General features: G+C 40.5%; 1 protein-coding gene across 2 annotated transcripts in view; it reads left to right on the forward strand.

Annotated features, from left to right (window-relative positions):
• Nucleotides 1–18543, forward strand: part of NSUN3 (NOP2/Sun RNA methyltransferase 3) — a 102764-nt gene that overhangs the window by 63748 nt on the left and 20473 nt on the right. The window contains exon 7 of one of the 2 annotated variants that reach the window (XM_084801229.1): nt 11732–11789. The exons of the other annotated variant lie outside the window; for it this stretch is intronic. Coding sequence (XP_084657355.1) covers nt 11732–11742 — 11 coding nt within the window. The 3' untranslated portion in view covers nt 11743–11789. Of the gene's footprint in view, nt 1–11731; nt 11790–18543 lie in introns of those variants that run through there. 2 annotated transcript variants of the gene reach the window in all.

Genomic DNA, 18543 nt, shown 5'->3' on the forward strand with positions numbered 1-18543 from the left:
AATTGAACACAGGACATCTGGAAGAGCAGTCAGTGCTCTTAACTTCTGAGCCATCTCTCTAGCCCTCAAATACTATATTTTATAAACTGTGGAAACATGTGCATGTATGCTTAGTGCTGAATCTGTTATTATGAAATACCAGTAATGTATTTTCTTTTAAAAAAATTTTTATTAATTTATTCATATTACATCTCAATGGTTATCCCATCCCTTGTATCCTCCCATTCCTCCCTCCCTCCCATTTTCCCCTTACTCCCCTCCCCTATGACTGTGACTGAGGGAGATTTCCTCTCCCTTTATATGCTCACAGCGAGATTTCATCTTAGACCTTTCAGAATGGTCAAGAAACTCAAGTGAAAGCTCATGCTGGTGAGAATGTGGAGCAAGAGGAACACTCCTCCATTGCTGGTGGGAATTCCGACTTGCACAACCACTTTGGAAATCACTATGGGTGTTTCTCATGAACTGGGAATGGATCTACCTCAAGACCCATATATACCTCTCCTAGGCATATACATAAAAGATACCCCCATCCTACCACAAGGCCACTTGCTCATCTGTGTTCACAGAAGCTTTCTTTGTAATAGCCAGAACATCGCGATGTCTCTCAACTAAAGAATGGGTAAAGAAAAGGTGATACATTTATTCAGTGGGTTATTTCTCAACTGTTAAATGCAATGAGATCATGAAATTTGCAGGCAAAGGACGGAACTAGAAAAGGTCATCCTGAATGAGGTAATGCAGACACAGAAGGACAAACATAGTATGTACTCACTTATAATAAGTCGTTATTAGCTGTAAAGTAAAAAATAACCATGCTACTATCCACAGACCCAGAGATGCTGAGTAACAAGAAGAGGATGCAAGGATCTCTCTGGGAAGAGGAAAGAGAAGAGATTTCGCCAGTGGACTGGGAGTGATTGGGTTGGGTAAAACAAGGAATAAGGAGGGAGAAAGTACTAGGAGAAATGACTGAAATTGGACCATTTCTGGGGTGAGGTAGAATTCTATTGAGATGTAGGACCAACTACTGAAGCCTGGGCAGCCTGTCCAGGGCCATATCCTGGAAGAAGCTTACCCTCCCTCCCTGAAAAGCCACGAATTGCTAACAGCTTCTCTTCCAGGGGTGGGACTTCATGAACTCCACACCCATCTATGCAGGGACTGTGTGTCTTTTGATCTTGTGCAGTTCTCGTACCTGAATTCACTCTCTCTGTGAGTTCATGTACACGCTTTACCTTTAATGACTGTAATACTAGTGGCATTTTTAGCACTGTCTGAGTACCTAGGAAATTTGACAACCATGAGCCACTTTTCCAGAAAACTTTAAGATATAATATGGGAATTTTCCTACAGTTCCTTAAGATAAATTCAGTCCCTAATGTAAAATAGCAATCCGTAGCTTGTGCCAAGTTTTAAATTAGCTAGTTAATAAAGTAGCTGATTCCTGGTTAAACACAAAAGACATTCACATAGAAAACAACAGGAATGATGAAATTAAGAGAAATACATAGAAATCATGGTTAAAAATTGTGAAAAAATAATCTTTGTGCTTTCACAAATACTTCCCATCTTATTTGCAAAGGAAGGAATGCTTCTTCAAAAGTAGGTGACCAACAATATTCTGCTTTTCCGGATCAGCTTCTGTAGTCCTCTGCCCTAACAATGGCTGTATCCAGTAGCACGGGACAGAAGAATGTAAGAAGCTCCTGGCCTGAATGTGACACACATCCACTTTTCCTCTTATATCAGAATGCCTATCCAATGGGATTGAATATAATTACTCTCCCAGCAGCACCCCACCCGTGACATAGACACTTCTCTGAAATGTTTGTGAGACTAGAAAGTTCTCTGTCAAGCAGGTGCAAGATTAAAATCTAACTGACGAGTGCTTAATGATGACAGACTAATTTCCTCAAATTTATAAACCACCTTATACGCTGATTTTTTTTTTCTGTGCTCAATACTCCCATTGTCCTCTCTGTATTAAATCCTTTTGCTGACTCCCTTCCTGTGTCAGTTTCCCACAGTCAGCAGCCTTTAAAATTGGCTTATGATTCTGCTACAGAAAATGCTGAAAAATCCCTCGCTGATTGTATGTGGCGTGGACCCACATAAAGTACACCACATCACATTTTCTTTTTGAACCGTGTTTCCTATAAGCATGAAATTACATTGGACTTGGGAAAACTATCTAGAGATGAACAAATGGCTGTTTGGGGCTGTGTAATAGATTCTTTTCTATGGGCACTAACACTATGTAAGACCTTGAACCTGACTCCATAAAGGAAGGACACAAATGTAGGAGAGAGGACGCTGGGTGTCAGCACAAATGGCCAAATGGGACATGCATTCAGCAGGAAACTTAATGAACCAAACAGGGGGTTGTGGCAGCCAATAAAAATAATGGGCACTAACAGAAGGATGCTGTCTAAAATGAGGAAGGTGTCAGCCATAGTCCACTGAGACTTTTGCTAGGAAACTGTATTATATTCTACATAGAAAATGGTTAAAGGAATAGATGAAAAACAGGAAAGTTTAAAACAACAGAATGTTTTAAATCTATGTCTAGAAATACATTCAGGTAGCTAATGGGTTCTGGCAACTCAAGGTTCATATTTTTAATTAAAAATTTAAAATATGAAGGATGAGAAGATGGCTCAACGAGTTAAGATATTTGCTGAACAAGCATGAATCCCTGAGTTCAAATTCCCAGTACCTGTGCAAAAACAGTTGAGTGTGTATGTCTGTAATTCCAGCATTGTGAGGGACAGAGACACAATGACCGACATCACTGAAGCTTCCTGGCTGCCAACTTAGGTAAGATTTAGTTAGAGACCATGCCTCAAAAGTATAAGACAGAGAGGATTAGAAGTTAGGCAACCAATGTCCCCTTCTTCAAGTGTGTGCATATACACTGCACATATATGCACATATATGCACATAAACACAAATACGTAAATACATTAAAAGAGAATGAAGGCTTAAAACTATTGGTTTAAAAACCTACATACAGAAAAATCAGTGGAACCAAAAGAACTAGGATGTGTATGTGCTGCAGAGTAGGTGAGGATGCTGCAGAGGTGTGTGTCTGATGTAAGAGTGCGCATCCAAATCTACTGTAGGGATGTATCTGCTCCAGGGGTATGTATCTGCTGTAGGGGTGTGTTCTGCTGCAGGGGCGTGTATCTACTGAAGAGCTGTGTATCCGATGTAGGAGTGTGCATTTGTGTCTACTGCAAGGGTTTGTATCTGTTGCAGGGGTGTGTATCCGGGGCAAGGGTGTATAACTGATGAAGAAATATGTAACTGATACAGAGGTGTGTAGCTGCTGTGGGGTTGTGTGCCATGTGATCACTGCAGTCTTCAAATCACGTAGAGAAGATTCATAGGTATGTTTGATATATTCACTGTCCAGTAGCCTTTCACTGGTATGGTTTGCCCAACCAGCATTGCGATGTGGGTCAGTTGGATTAACAAGGCCTCAGTGCTCAGGGAAGAGTTTATCTCGGTGTTCCGTAGAGGAGTAGAACAAGAGAGGAAAGCCAGTTGCTATAGAGTTGATCGCCTTCTCGCTGCATAGTTGGCAAATTTGTCTCAGAGAGACTTGGATAACTCAGTAATTACTAATAACATCAAAACTGTTATCAAACTTTGGCCCAATAGTTTCCCTTTGAGACATATGAAAGAAAGAATTTAAATGACAGAAATACCCAGCACAAGATCATTTGTAATAGTAAGAATAGAAAGAATACCGCTCAGTTCAGCTGTTTTTTCTAAAGCATTTGTTCTGAAATGGGTGTCCTTCTGAGGTTTGGAGGAATCAATAAACAAAACATTTTTTTTTTTTTTGCTTTTATGCAAGTACGGTCCAAGGGGGAAGGATAAAATAATGTAAATGCCTTAAATGGTAAATTACAGAGTGTAGTTTGGTAGGAGGTAATGTGTGCTGTGAAGGAAAACTGAAAAGTAGGACTAAAAGATGGGGGTTGAAGTTCACAGCTGTGGAGTGGCTAGAGGAGGGTTCACTGTGAAGATTGTAGGACCAAAGATTCGGTAAGGATCTTCGCCATGCAATCTAACTAAAAGGAAATTAGCATGTGAACTGATAAGAGTCAGTCAGTAGAGAGTGAGCAAATGATAACATAGGAATTATTTTGTTAATGTACAAAAATGTTTAACACTACAATATGCAGTGAAGCAAAGCATAAAGTTTAATGTTGTATTATGGCTTATAATTCTGTACACACATACATTCATCCCATAAATATTTATTAAATACATATTTGCTTACATTTGATAGGCATTTCTATATATTTTTTCCAGCACTATTATTCTACTAGGCATTTTCAGCTATTAACATCAGTTAGTCTTGATAATTATATTTTAATCTTAAAAATATACTTTGTTTATGTGTATGTCTATGTGTATATGAATGAATACATATCATGTGTGTATGCCCAGGGAGGTCATAAGAGAACATTGGATCACCTGGGGTTATAAGAAGTTGTGTTTGACATGTATGCTTGGAAACAAACTCAGGTCCTCTGCAGAAGCAGGAAGTGCTCTTAACCACCAAGCCATCTTTTCAGCCCTAAGTTCTCACACCTTTGTTTAAAAAGTGCCTTTGCCTGTATAAGTAGGAGTGTTGCTAATATTTATCTAAAGTTACCTGCTCATTGTAGCAGAACATGAATTTTTCTTTGTGCTTTTAACCCACATGCATTCTATCTCTTCTTTGTGGAATAACAGGTATTGGGACAAAAGCAGACACAACAATTTTGGAAAGAAATTTGCCAAATGTCCATGTTGAAAATCCATTGTTTTGCATGCATTTCAATGTCATGGACATTTTTCTATAATGAGGCCATATTTGAAAAGAGTTGAATTGCATGGTGCCTTTCATATTGCTTATAAAAATAAGAACATGAAGAAAAATGCAACAAGATTTATTTTACTTATTTAAGTACAATCACTTTTTTGTTATTTGTTTTCTCCTTCTCAGTGACCCTGGAAAATTAATAATCAGTCTAATGTGGTAGAAGGAAAACTCTTCTGGATGCAAGGCTGTGGTCCTATTGTGACACCAACATGTTCTGTACCTCTTAATGTGTTGCTCAAGCAATGCAGATTTTATGCTTTTCTAAAATTTGGCAGTTGGACTAGTTAACATCTAATCCTCTGTCTCTGGTTTTCCATGGTCCTTTGGAAATGTCATTGTCTTTCTCTAAAATACAGATAACTCAGAAATAGAGATTTGGGTTATCAGTTTACTAGTTTGCGTGGAAACTCATTGAAGTCTGTTATTAATTTATAGTCTTAATGTAGTCATAGTGAGAATGCCTTGTTTCACACATCTAAAGATAGTCAACTGTTAGTAAATTTAAAAGGTTTATCTTAATGGAAAGGCAATATCCAAGTTAGTTTTATTGTTACCTTGGAAGATGAGCATCAACTGAAGAATGACCTGGATCAGATTCCCCTGTGACTGTGTCTATGGAGACTGGCCTGATGTGTGGTTTATGTGGGGTGGCCCAGGCCACTGTGAGTGGTACTATCCTTATGCAGATGGTTACTTAAGGGTTATTTAAGGAGGCTGACTGACTTGAGTCAGAGGTAAGTCAGTAAAAAGCCTTCCTCCAGGGCTTCTGCCTCCAGGGTGCCTTGAATTTTTGCCTGATTCCCTTACAGATGGATTTTGAAAACCTTTAATCCTAAAACAAGACAAACCCATTGTTCAGCATTGCTTTGGGTCATAGTGTTTAATCACAGAAACAGAAAACAAACGGGGACAGGCAATAATCTATTATGACTCTTCTGATTAATTTTGAAATTACCTTTACATGTTCAAATGTTGAGAAAAACTCTACAGTATAGAATGAATAAGCTTGGGATTGAACGTGTGTGTGCTGAATGTGGAATGAAGAGCATTGACATCAAAACAATCAAGATCTCAGAATAACATGCTTGACAGATCTGCCTACTACATGGAGGATAAGACTATGTTTTCCACACTCTCCACTGGATCCCTCACTCAAGCCATGATTTTATCAGGGACTAGGGACCCCTGCACTCTCTCAAGGTGGCAAGAGTTCCTGTTCTTTGCTTGTTGTCAACATTGTACTCTGCCAAGATTGACCCCTGTTTCCTTTTTCTGCAGTTTCTATTTAGACCCAAACTCCATCTTCTTTAGAATATTGGTTCTGGCCATTACATTTGCTTATATTTATTTCTATCCTGGTTACAGTTTAAAACTCTGAAGCCTCTTTTATTTATTAGTTGTCTGATTTTTTTTTAGAAGGGTGAGCAATTTGGGCTGCAGAGATGACTCAGAAGTTAAGACCCCTGTCTGTTCTTCCAGAGGACCCTGTTTTATTTGCCACCACCCATATGGTGGCTAACACACTGTCTAAGTTAGTATTTCTAATGCTGTGGAGACACACCAGGACCACAGCAAATCTTCTAAGTGAACACATTCAATTGGGTCTGGCTTATAGTTTAGAGGTTCAGTCCATTATCATCATGGTGGGAAGCATCGCAGCGTGCAGGCAGACATGGCGCTGGAGAAGGAGCTGAGAGTTCTGCGTCTGGATTGGCAGGCAGCAGGAGGTGAACTAAGACATCCTTCCTCCGACAAGGCTATACCTTCTCTAACAAGGCTACACCTCTTAATAGTGCCACTCTCCATGAGCTCATGGGGACCATTTATACCCACGCCATCACACAACTATTTGTAACTCCAGTTTTAGGCAATATAACTCCTCTCCTGGCTTCCTTGGGCACCAAGAATGTTCCTGGGGCACAGACATACATGCAAGAAAACCACTCATAAACATCTGCTGTACCCAGATCATGAGGACCCCCCCCAAGAAAAAAAACCACCAGGACTTGATACTGATGCAATATACACGAGGACCTTTAATTTTTTTCAACTTGAGTCGGGTTCTGATGGGCCACAAACACCGTGGTATCCAGAAAGAGCCCCAAACTTTGAGCTGAGGGTAAATTTATAGGTTCCTATCTCTCCCAGGGCCCTAAAGCATAGGAGTTCCAGCCCGGCAAGCAAGTATTGTTTGAGTAACATAAGGAGTCTAATGTCCAAAGGTGACAGGCTGCAGAAAAAGGCGCCAAGACTGTCCATGGCTTAGCCTTCTTTGTTCTCTTTGTTTACTACCTTGTCCAAGGAAGTGTCTGGTTTCTTATTAGCCCTATCTCTGGTGAGCAGGAAGGAATGTGGCCATAAAACTGGGTCTCTTATCAACTCTATCTCTGGAGGGACCCTTCAGGTCAGCCACTAGGCAACACTATCTCTGGTGGGGCTCTTCTTTGCAGCTGGCCAGATTATCTCCTATAGGCCTGTTTCTTAACCTTTACCGCCCCCCCCCCCCGGTAACCCTGAAATCCAATTTTAGTTCTTCTGATATTTCACGTCAAACAAAAATAAAATGTTTAATAATGAGAGAGGGAAGTGATTCACAAAAACCCCAATAATGCTTTTGGAGCAGCATAGATCTATTGGGTCTAGACTGAGCAAACATTTTCTCAAAATCTAAGGCTGAGAACAAACAAAATTTACCTGCAAAATGAGTCAGGTATCTGGGCAGGGCTTCTTCACAAAGATGCTATCTGTTATTTTGCCACCCCCCAAAATGTAGCACCAAAACCAATTGCAAATCAGCTCCATAATTCACAGATGAGCATTACTAACAACGTGCACCATCTGGCTGTCTCCCTCCTTTTTGACTAATTTGTCTTGCTAACTAGGCACAGTTATGGTCCATGCTGCTGAAGAGATGCCATGTGCTCTCAAGATGTATATGCCCTGCATTTTAACCCTGCACAGCCTTACCATCATTATTTGAAATATTTTTCTCTAAATTCAGTTACCCAGCCCTAGGTATTGTTTTGCTTTTACTTATGTAGCTGCCATCTTTCTACATAGGATGTTGGACAGGATTTGAAGGGTTCTTTTGTTTTTAAATTAACACATAGAAATATCTATGGAAAATCTAACATATTAAACTTAGGAAAGGCACAAAAGGCCCCAAATTCCGAATAGCTGACTAATTATACACCTCTCCAAGATGCTATATGAAGAGCGTGGGAGAGTTCAGGGTGGTGTGGCTGCATACCTGTTTTACCTTTCCAATCTGATTATTTTACACAAGTTTGAAGATCCTTTCAAGTTGCTTGAACATCTCTTACTGTGTTCAATGGGCTGTCTGTTCTAAAGATATACTGATGCTGTTAATAACCCCTTGCTTGCTGTTCAGTATCTTCTCCAGTTTAAGTGGGAAGGGAAAATCACTTCATCCTTCAGCTGTTGTAGAATTGGAAGTGTGCTCAATAACTTTCTCATTATGGATAGCCTTCTCAGTCTTTATGAAAGACTTTCTTGTCTATTGACAGATTGTCAGATCTTCTTAAATAATAAAGAATAGACATCCATTTCCAAGCAGTCTAAAGGAAACATTGGTCCATTGATCCAAACAGCATCACATATGGACAGATCCTGGACTCAGATTATGTTTTCATATCTCTACACTGGCCTGTTCATCTCTCCTACAGTGGCCTGTGAGTCTTACTCATCCCTGTTGATTTTCTGTATTCTTTGGCTGGCATAAAAAGTAGCTCCTGGGCACTCTCTCATCCTGTAGCATGCCAGCTTAGCATCTTCAAAGAAAAACTGAACCATTTCCCCCAATGTGCATGCTGCGATAAAAAGAAGTCACTCCATTTGGGCTTGGTTTGGTCACATATCTATCCCTGTAGCAATGGCAGTGTTCACAATGTTGTGGTAGTCTTCCTTAATTAATCCCCAATGATTCTTCTTGCAGGACTTGGTCTGTGTTTCTCAAGGAAAAAGACTGCTTGCATATTAAGCATACATACACAGTGGCTACAATGGCCTGACACACTGAGAATAAAGGGTGTATGTATATATATCACACATCAGACAAATGCCATGGCTCTTCTGGAACATTCCTGGTTTGTTGTCTTCCATTTAATGACAGAATACCCTTGAGCCCACCATTTATTATGGAAAGTAAGGCACTTTTATTCTGAGGCATGCAATTATTGACTCTCATAAATGAATATTTGAATAGTTGTTATATTATTTCATCTGTGCATTTTTTTGGTTAAAATGCACTAGAGTACAAATTTGAGGGAGACATGATCAATGTTATGAGATAAAATTTTAAGATACTATTTATGAAAGGAAAAAATATAGTTTGAAGTCTTTGGTAAGCCTTCAAACCTGGCCAGCAAATATCCCTTGCCATATATAAACTTGTAAACTTTCAGAACTGACATTTAGGCTCCTGTTTTCTTGGCATTCTTCAGAGGCTCATTAATTATGCTTTGAAATTTTACTTTAAAGACTATTACTTTATAGTGAGGGTGCTCATTATTTCTTATTGGAAGTAGTTCGTTGCCAAATGCTGCCATTTCGTAGGCGGCAGGCAGACTTTAATTTGAACAGCAGCACGAGGCTCTTTTATGCCTTTCTGTTCCTATTGGCTCCAATCTGCTGCCCTTTCCCCTCTCTGCCAAAATAAACATTTCTCCCCACTAGGCATACACTCTCAACCCTTGGAACTTGCTGCAGCATTGGGAGGACCACACATTAATCTGTTCCGCCTTCAAGAACAGATGCCATACAGGCTCTGGGCACACAGGCTGAACCCAAGGGGTTTTCAGTGTTCAGAGTAACCGCGAAAGCTACAAGCACTCAAAAGACACTCATTTTTATTCGATTCCCTGCTCTTGACATGTTGGTAACAAATGGAAACACAAACCCTTTTCTCCTGATCGTCATCTACTGAGCCACAATGCTCTTTCAATAAGCTCCAAATAAACCCAACAACCAGATGTGACCAGAGAAACTGCCAGAGGCCATCACAAGGAACTGTCACAAAATGCCAGGCGAAGCTTCTGGTCCCAACCAACTGCTCTTAAGGTTGCGGCCCACTGCCCTGGTAAAGTATATGATCTGTGGAAGGAGGAAAAACAGAGACTTCTAAGAACATATGTGGGCAAAAAAAATTTTCAAAGGGGCATATTTTAGAAATACGTTTAAAATAAAAGAATGTTTCTTGCCTCTTTGTGCCACAAAAAGGTAACAATACACCACAGGCTCTCTATAAGTCATGAGAGATTTTGGCCGCACAGTGTTCTAATTTAAAATCCCTTTAAAGATTGCCTATTTTTGGTTGTGAGCCTAGCCTTTACAGCTGAGCCATCTCTGGTGGCACTCAGAGGAAGGACAGCGGGTTACCAAGAAGAGACTTGATACCCCATGAGCATATACAGGGGGAAGTGATCCCCTTCAGGAACAGTCATAGGGGAGGGGAATAAGGGGAAAATGGGAGGGAGGGAAGAATGGGAGGATACAAGGGATGGGATAACCATTGATATCTAACAAGAATAAATTAATAAAAAGAAAAGAAAAAAAGAAAGATTGTCTATTTTTTTCTTAGTCTTTCATTTTCTGAGGCTGAAACAGGTAAGTACTCCTAGGAAGGCAGGTGACACATCATCTTACATATGCAAGTGCTTTAGTCATGTAACCAGGTTTTTTTTTATTTTCTTTTTTTAAATATCCATTTAAAATAAATCACAGAGATGGAGTTAGATCTTCCTGAAGAGCTAAAGGAAGTCAGCAAGGGGCTGAGTCACAGTTAATTTCTATGAGCCGATAAGAATTTCACTCTCTCCATTTGGGTGCTGCTTGTGGAGTATGGAAAGTAATGTCTGGTCTCTTATCAGCCTACTATAAAGGCTGTTTAACTCCTAACTAATGAGTCTCTGAAATGCTTTTAATGAATGATGGGGGGCGGGGGAAGAGTACGAGGTGTCCTCATGTTTATTCATTTCCTCGTAATTCTGGCTGATAGACCGACTAAAAGACTGAGCACTTAAATAATTAACTCATTTAAAGTGTGAATTATGTGCGTGATTTGCCTGACATGCAACCCGCGAAGTGGAACACACAGTGAAACGTCTCAGTAACTCAGTTGAGTTAGGGCGAGAAGAAAGTTATTTTAGGTTCGCTTCATCTGGGAAGGAACGCTTAGTACAAAGTGGAGACATGCCGGCAGGATCAGGTGCCTAGTCTCCCAAAAGGCTTGGCAATGCTTTTCCATACAGGGCTCAACATTAAAGAGTTCGGGCTTCTGCAGGCAATATGGGACCTATCCTAGGTACTGAACTGTGACAAGGCAGCCACAGAGGCTGAGAAGACATGGCTGTGCTGCGATCAAAGACAGTCTACAAAACATCCATACTTGAAGTTTATATACTTTGATGTGTTGCAAAATATTATTTTCCTCTTGACTTCTTTAGCTGCTTGAAATATAACAGTATCCTTAGCTTGCAGGCAGGACAAAAACAGCATGATCCTGCAGGGGGCAGTTTACCTTCTTTCTATAGAAGGCTAGATATAACTTTTTCCATTTAGTTGTGGGCTAACTGTGTCCAGGGCTTGAGATAGGCTGTAAAGTAATAAAAACAGTACAGCATCAGGTTGAAATGGCCTTTGAGAACATTCAGTCCAGGAAGCTAACTTTTAATAACATCACTGGCATTTCTAGATCGCTACTAAACGCAATAGGGCATTATATAACAGTACCATTTGAAGGGCGTCATATACTGGGTGCTTTTTCTTGTGTTAAGATTTGTTTCTTGAGTTTGCAAGTCGGAGGATACTTATTAGTTCTTTTCATTTTAGGAGACCGGTGAGACTGGTTTGTGGTAACTTTCGAACTTTTCTAAAGCCATATTTTCTCATCACAACCTGAGGAGCCTGGAGATTTCTTCTCAGAATAATATAATAAAGGCAAAGCATGAAATAGTCTTGTCTGTATTGTTTACAAAGGCAAAATATATTAAAATGTAGTTATAGAGTTATGAGAAATTCATACTTTGGTAATTTATGTATCTTTGTTCAGCCTATAAACAATGAGATCTAGTGAAATAATGAGTCATATAGACCATTTTTCTAAACTTTTAATGTCATGATATGATGTGATGATAACCTTGAATTATTTTGTGAATAAAGTTCACTTTTAAGATCTCACATAGCAGTGACATATATAAATGTCTTAGTTCTTTTTCCAGTTATTGTGATAAAATACTCTGACAAAAGCAACTTAGGGAAGAAAGGATGTGTTTTGGCTCATGGTTTAAGGTGTGTTCCACCATGATGGGGAAGTCAGTTCTGCAGGAGAGTAAAGCAGCTGTCGCATCTCGTCCATAATCAAAAGGAAGAAGAGAGCAACGAATGCTAGTCCTCAGTTCACGTTTTCCTTTTTATACACTTCAGGCACACAGATCAGGAATGGTGCCACCCACAATAGGCATATCTTACTTTAATTGAATTACTCAAGATAGTCCCCCACATACTCAGGCATGCTCAGAGTCCCATTTCCCAGGTGGCTTTTATATCTCATTAAGGAGATAAGTAGTATTAACTACCATAAGAAGACAGAATGTTAACGTATTACTTTTCAGTGAGAAATACAAATGTGAAACAGATCATCTTCCATTATTTTTACTGCACTCTTCTTTTTCATTTTTTATTTTTAAAATGTATTTATTATGGATACAGTACTCTGCCTGCATGTAAAACTGCATGACAGAAGAGAGTACCAAATCTCATTATAGATGTTTGTTTGCTGGGAATTGAACTCAGGCTCCTAACCTCTGAGCCATCTCTCCAGATCTTGCACTCTCTTCTTTATAGGTCATTAAGACATAAGGAACTTGCTTTATGATCAAGGAATTATTTCAAGGTGGTAAGTCCTATGATTCAAATGATCTGAGGCCTTCATTTTTATAGGCACAGAGACAAGAAGAAGAAGACCTGCTTGGGTGTTCTTGGTGTCCTCTTTGGGGACTTAGTATTTGCATGAACACTGTTAGCATTTTCTGTGACAGAACTTCTGTGTCATTTTGAAGTGATTACTCTAAGTGACCAGTCTTTGTTTACTTCATGGGTCTCTCAGGAAAGCCTCCCTGGCAGTCATAACAATTTCTAGAGTCCTATAGACACAATCAATGCTGAGGCCTTAATGGTTATCTTAAAGCCTGTGTGCTAAAGGCTTGCTCCTCTGAGGGGCACTATTGAAAATGATGGACCTTTAAATGGTGGGATCTATGGGGAGATCTTTAGGTTATTAGAGACATACCCTTGAGGAGGATTATAGAAACCTACCCCATCTGCCCCCGCCCCTTGCTCCTTGGCTCACAATGAGGTGAGCAGCTTTGTTTCTCTATCTATTGATACTATGATGTACCGTCTCACCACAGGCCTAAAAGCAACAGGGCCAGTGAATCATGACTGGCATCTCCAAAACCATAAATCAGTGAGTTGATAATCTAGGGTGTTATAGTAACAAAAATGTTAATACAGGCACTCTGAATTACTCACAGAAAAAGAACCCTTCTGTGTACCCAGTAAAAATAGCCACTGTGTTCTCATTCCTTCCCTCCCTCCCTCCCTCCCTCCCTCTTTTTCTCCCTCCTTCCCTCCCTCCTCCCCCCCCCCCTGCTAGGCTGGTGCTCTACTACACTGGTTTTACTGATTTGGGGCTTAATTTCATGATCTGTTTGGCTAATGAAATATGAGCAAGCAGGTAAGAAAAGCATTTCATAACTTGCCTGCTGTTTGTGCAAACTGGAGAGCCTCATATAAGTTGGGGCTTGCCTTTCTTGTAGTGGAAGATCTGGAGTTCTGTGTAGTAAGACTTAAAACTGACCTGGAGAATGCAGCTTTTACTCAAGCCACAGCAGAACAAGCCTGACAGAGACATTCCCAAATCAGCAGAAGCTCTCCACTGACACAGTCTCCAGAGCAGCAAATGGATGTTGCCGCCAGCCTCTGAGTCATGTGACATTTTATTCTGCACTGCAGACAAACTGTTTCCAGCACAGTGCTCTTTATCCTCCTGGGCCCTGTCTTTCTGCTGGTATCACCTCCAAAGCTTAGAGAGAAGTTGGTGTGTGCTATGCCCTGAGTGCACTTGACAGAAATTCAAAACTTCTTCCCCACCTTTTCTCAGTATTATGTTCTCATAAAGAGAGACTGCCTCAAGCTTACCAAGCCTAATGCAGATATTGTGTGTGGACAGCCTTGTGCTCTGAGTCTAAAACGTGTCTCTCAGATCTGAGTAAAGAGGATAACAAAAGAATAAACTCCTCCTCTAGAGGCACTGAATGTAGAAGAGCAAAGAAGGCTTCCCACAAAAGAATAAAAGCTAATGAGTAGATTTCATGAGTCAGTTGAGAAATCAGGGAAACAATCAATTTGCAGCACATATCTGAGGAGAAAAACAGGTTTATTGAGCTAAGTGCTATATCTGCAGTCAAGTCCATGGCCAGGGTGAAGCCACTGAGTTTGCTAAGGCACAGAACTAAATGTGCTTGCTCCCTGAGTCATGTCAGTTCAGGCTTGGCACTTGAGAGTAAATTTTGTGACCATTGTGTCACAATCTCAACCCTGGTCTACAGCACTTGCCATTTTGTAAGAATGGCACATGACAGAGCCATTACATTCCTTCTTGTCTTGTTGCTACAGAATGAGCGACGTTTCTTAGTTATGTCTTTTGTTTTTAAGATTATGATATAATTATATCATTTTATCCTTCCTTTCCTCCCCTCCAAACCCTTCAATCTATCCCTCCTTGCTTCCTAGCAGGTTCATGGCCCTTTTTCATTAATTATATTGTATGCATGTGTATATGAATATATAAATATCTATTCCTATATATAACTTGCCCATCTTTTATAATCTTACTTGTATGTATAAAGATTGACCATTTGGCATTGGATAATCAATTGGTATGCTCTTCCTTGAGGATGACTATTTCTCCCTCTCTCAGCATTCTTTAGTTAATTGTAGTTCTTTAGGTAGGGTTTAGTTCTCACTCCTTATCAAGGAACCTTCTGTTTGCAACAGGAGCCATTACAGAAAACTACCCACAATCAAAAGGCAGAGTTGGAGAGGCCCAGTCTCGATGGATACATCAAGAAAATAACTCCCACATCTAAGGCTCATGGAACTTTTTGGAAGAGGAGGCAGAAAGAGTACAAGAGCCAGAGGATCACGGAGTTTGCCATGGGATTATGTCTTCTAGTAATAACACAAGGTGCATCCAGACACATCACCAATATGACTACCCAAACATGAGTGGTGCAGTATGAGTTTTATTCAGGTGCCAGCACAAAGGTCTGTGTTTATGAAAAGGCTCCTGTCTAATCCTGGGAGCTGAATCCTAAATGTTCTGAATCAACAAAAGCCAAATCTATTGTGGCACCCTCTTTCCCCCTGTCAGTGATTGGTGACCACAGGCAGGTGATGCAATCCTGGTGAACAGGAATTGGGGTGCTCCTGGGAAAATGTCCTCAATAAACAAAGGGAATATACATGAGGGAAGTTCGTTGAGCAAGAGAGCTCTGTTTGCAGGTCTTGTGCAGCCCTGTTCAAACCATGGACGGTGGTAGGGTTGTTGACAAGCAGGCAATGGCATCTGAGCATCTTAGTACCACAGTCTGCTCTGCTGAACTAATCATTCGTGAGCTTTGTCTCTGGATTTTTAAAAATATGAGGTAAAAATTTCAGCTACCATTTGTCAATTTTTCATTAACTGATGCTGAAAGCACCATAACCGATGACGCAACCCAGAAGTCTGAAGTTGCAGAAGAGTTTTGCCTGGGGATCCTGCCAGTTTCTTAATGCTTTAATTAAACAGCATAAAAATATCTTTTTTTTTTCATTTTGAGCATGGTTTAAGAAAGAGTAAACAAGTTAGAAGACCTGAGATTTTATGAATCTACATAATTTGATTTCTGTGGTGAGCTTCCACAGCCCCAGGCTTGATATTATTGAAGGCAGAAAGTAGCCTCCAACCTTTTGTAATGGAGATGACATCATAGGGCACGGGTTGGGAAACATATGGACTAACTAATCAGAAGATCCAAGTTTCACAGTTTGAGACCGAGAAGTGCAGAAAGGAGTTAGGGGAGGATGGAGGACTTCACACACTTTCCACTGACAGAGACACAGATGATCAACATGACTTGAGAAAGCTTACCAAGCACGTGAGTGCTTAAGTGAGAGCTCAGCTGTTAGGAGTACACACAGACTGCTTTTGCAGAGCACCAGAGTTCAGTTCTCAGCACCCAGGTTGCCAGGTTCACAGCTGCCTCTAACTCTAGCTGCAGGAGACTGGACACCTTCTTCTGGCTTCCGAGAGTATCCACACACTTCCACACCAACACAATAATGTACATAAGTAAAAACAAAAGCAAGTACATAATGGCTGCTCAGGTATGGATGCACATCAAAGGAGATGCACCGCTCACATAGTCTTTACTTGGAAAGAGGTATGAAGAAAACAGGTATCAGGATTGTGCATGCTGTATAATCCAGGTTTCCTAACATGGCTGCTCCTCTTCTTTATGCTGGGACTATGAGATCTAAGAGCCACTGAGATAGAAAACAGCACAGTGTTTGGAAAATATGAAAGCAGGCAGAACAGGCAGGCCTATAATACCAGCACTTGTGGGGTTGAGGCAGCAAGATCCTGAATTCAAGGTCAGTCAGTGCTGTAAGAGTGAAATTCTGTCTCAGAAGTGAATGAATGAACGAATGAATGAATGAATGAACCAACGAGGACAGTAAGACAGACAGAAGCATAGAAGAAGAAAGCTGAAGGATAGAGATGAGCTGTAAGGAAAGCATGGATAGAAGTAAGAGCGGTCAGGGAAGCAAAGGGTATTTCTTGGCCATTTTACCAGATGACTGGCACTTTAAGACAACCTCCATCTTTTTTTCACAACCATCTTGAAAGAGAAATTCTTTTGTGCCTAATTTCTAGCTCATCTGATTTGCCTATCTAGAAATATTGAGACTCAAATTTAGATCAGCTTTGCCACAATGCCACAAGTAAAAGAGTTTTGAATCCAGAAATTGTGTTGTAAAGTCAGTGAGGCGGCAGAAGGAAAAAAGACACTAATAGAGCCTATAACTGGGACAGTTGGAGAAATGCATAACAAAACAAGATGACTGACATGGAAGAGAAGGGGGGGGGAGCGGTGCTTGACCTGAAGCAAGGAAGGGAAAAGATGAGATTCTGGGTGATTCAGTTCATCATGGATACGGCCTAGAGTAATTCGCTTTCATTGGCAATGGCTTTGTCATGAGATAGGGAGACAGGAGCATCGCATGCTACATATGTGCTGGCACTGAGGGTGCTGATAAGGCTGGCCTTGCAAGGCTCCACTTGGTCAGTGGATGAAAGGAACACAGCAGGTGATGGAGGCTCCCTGTTGAGAATCACAGCCCAAGTGCAGAAGGGGGCACGCTTCTGCTTATATTCTCTGCATTAGTGCCTCTTCGGGTAACTAACCAGCCTTCAGAATGGGCCACATATAGCTGCAACAACAAAAAAGTGGCAGTCAGGAAAAACTGAGAACCACAGACTTCTGCAACCTTCATTTATGAGGCCATTAACTCTAGATACTTCACAGGCACCCAGCACTCTATTCATCCCAGTCTCATTTCCTCTCCCCCTTCCCTGCCTTTCCTGTGTTCTCTAGACAGTAGTGACATGAATACATGCACACTGGAAACCATGGTACCATTCTAGGCACTTACCTCCTCATCAGATGCTGCCACTGTTCCCTGCAGGTAGCCTCTTCAACCATTCTAACATCTAACAGCTCTCATGTGTGCTGGTACTGCAACTCCTTAGATGCTCATTTTATTGTATCTAGATGCTTCTAGTTGGTCTTTTCCTTCACACCTTTTTCTGTAAGCCCCTGCTCTTCAGCTATTGCACACAGTTCATGTGTACCTCCAGTAACTGGCTTCAAGAATGTTTGTATTGTTAACCCGTTTCTGTTTTGACTTCCCTATTCGGCAATACTTAACAGCATCCTGTGATTAGAACACATGAGATTGGATGGTGTCAGGGATCATTTTCCACACTTGATACTTCTCACCCTTGCTAAATCTGTTCTCATCCTTTGGAGTTCACTTATCATCTTGCTCTACAACTCTGAGATAGAGATGAGACTAAGTGCCACTCATTCCCTCTTTGTTGCTGTGGCCCAAATAAAGCCTTCATTATATCTCTGACTTAGCATTGAAATGCTTAGGCATTTGCCTCTCTTATAAGACAAGATAATTCTAAAGGCAGGGCATTTAAATATGTATCCACAAGAACATAAAATAACTGGCACATAGTAGGAATACAGTGAGTTTATTAATCTGCATGAAAATTTTCTTACACTGCCCATACATAATAAACAGATTTTGAGCTGGAGGGAGCCCATTAGTTAGGTGACTTCTAATACTCTAATGCACTGGTCAATGATCCTCAGCTCCTTATTGCTTTAAACTTAAAGAATCTTATTGTTTAAAATTTAAAGAATGCAGACAGCTGAATTTTTTTTACAATCTTCTTCTTCTTCTTCTTCTTCTTCTTCTTCTTCTTCTTCTTCTTCTTCTTCTTCTTCTTCTTTGCCCTCCTCCTCTTC

This window comes from Acomys minous (genome assembly GCF_964271855.1).
Source record: "Acomys minous genome assembly, chromosome: 11".
Taxonomy (NCBI): Eukaryota; Metazoa; Chordata; class Mammalia; order Rodentia; family Muridae; genus Acomys; species Acomys minous.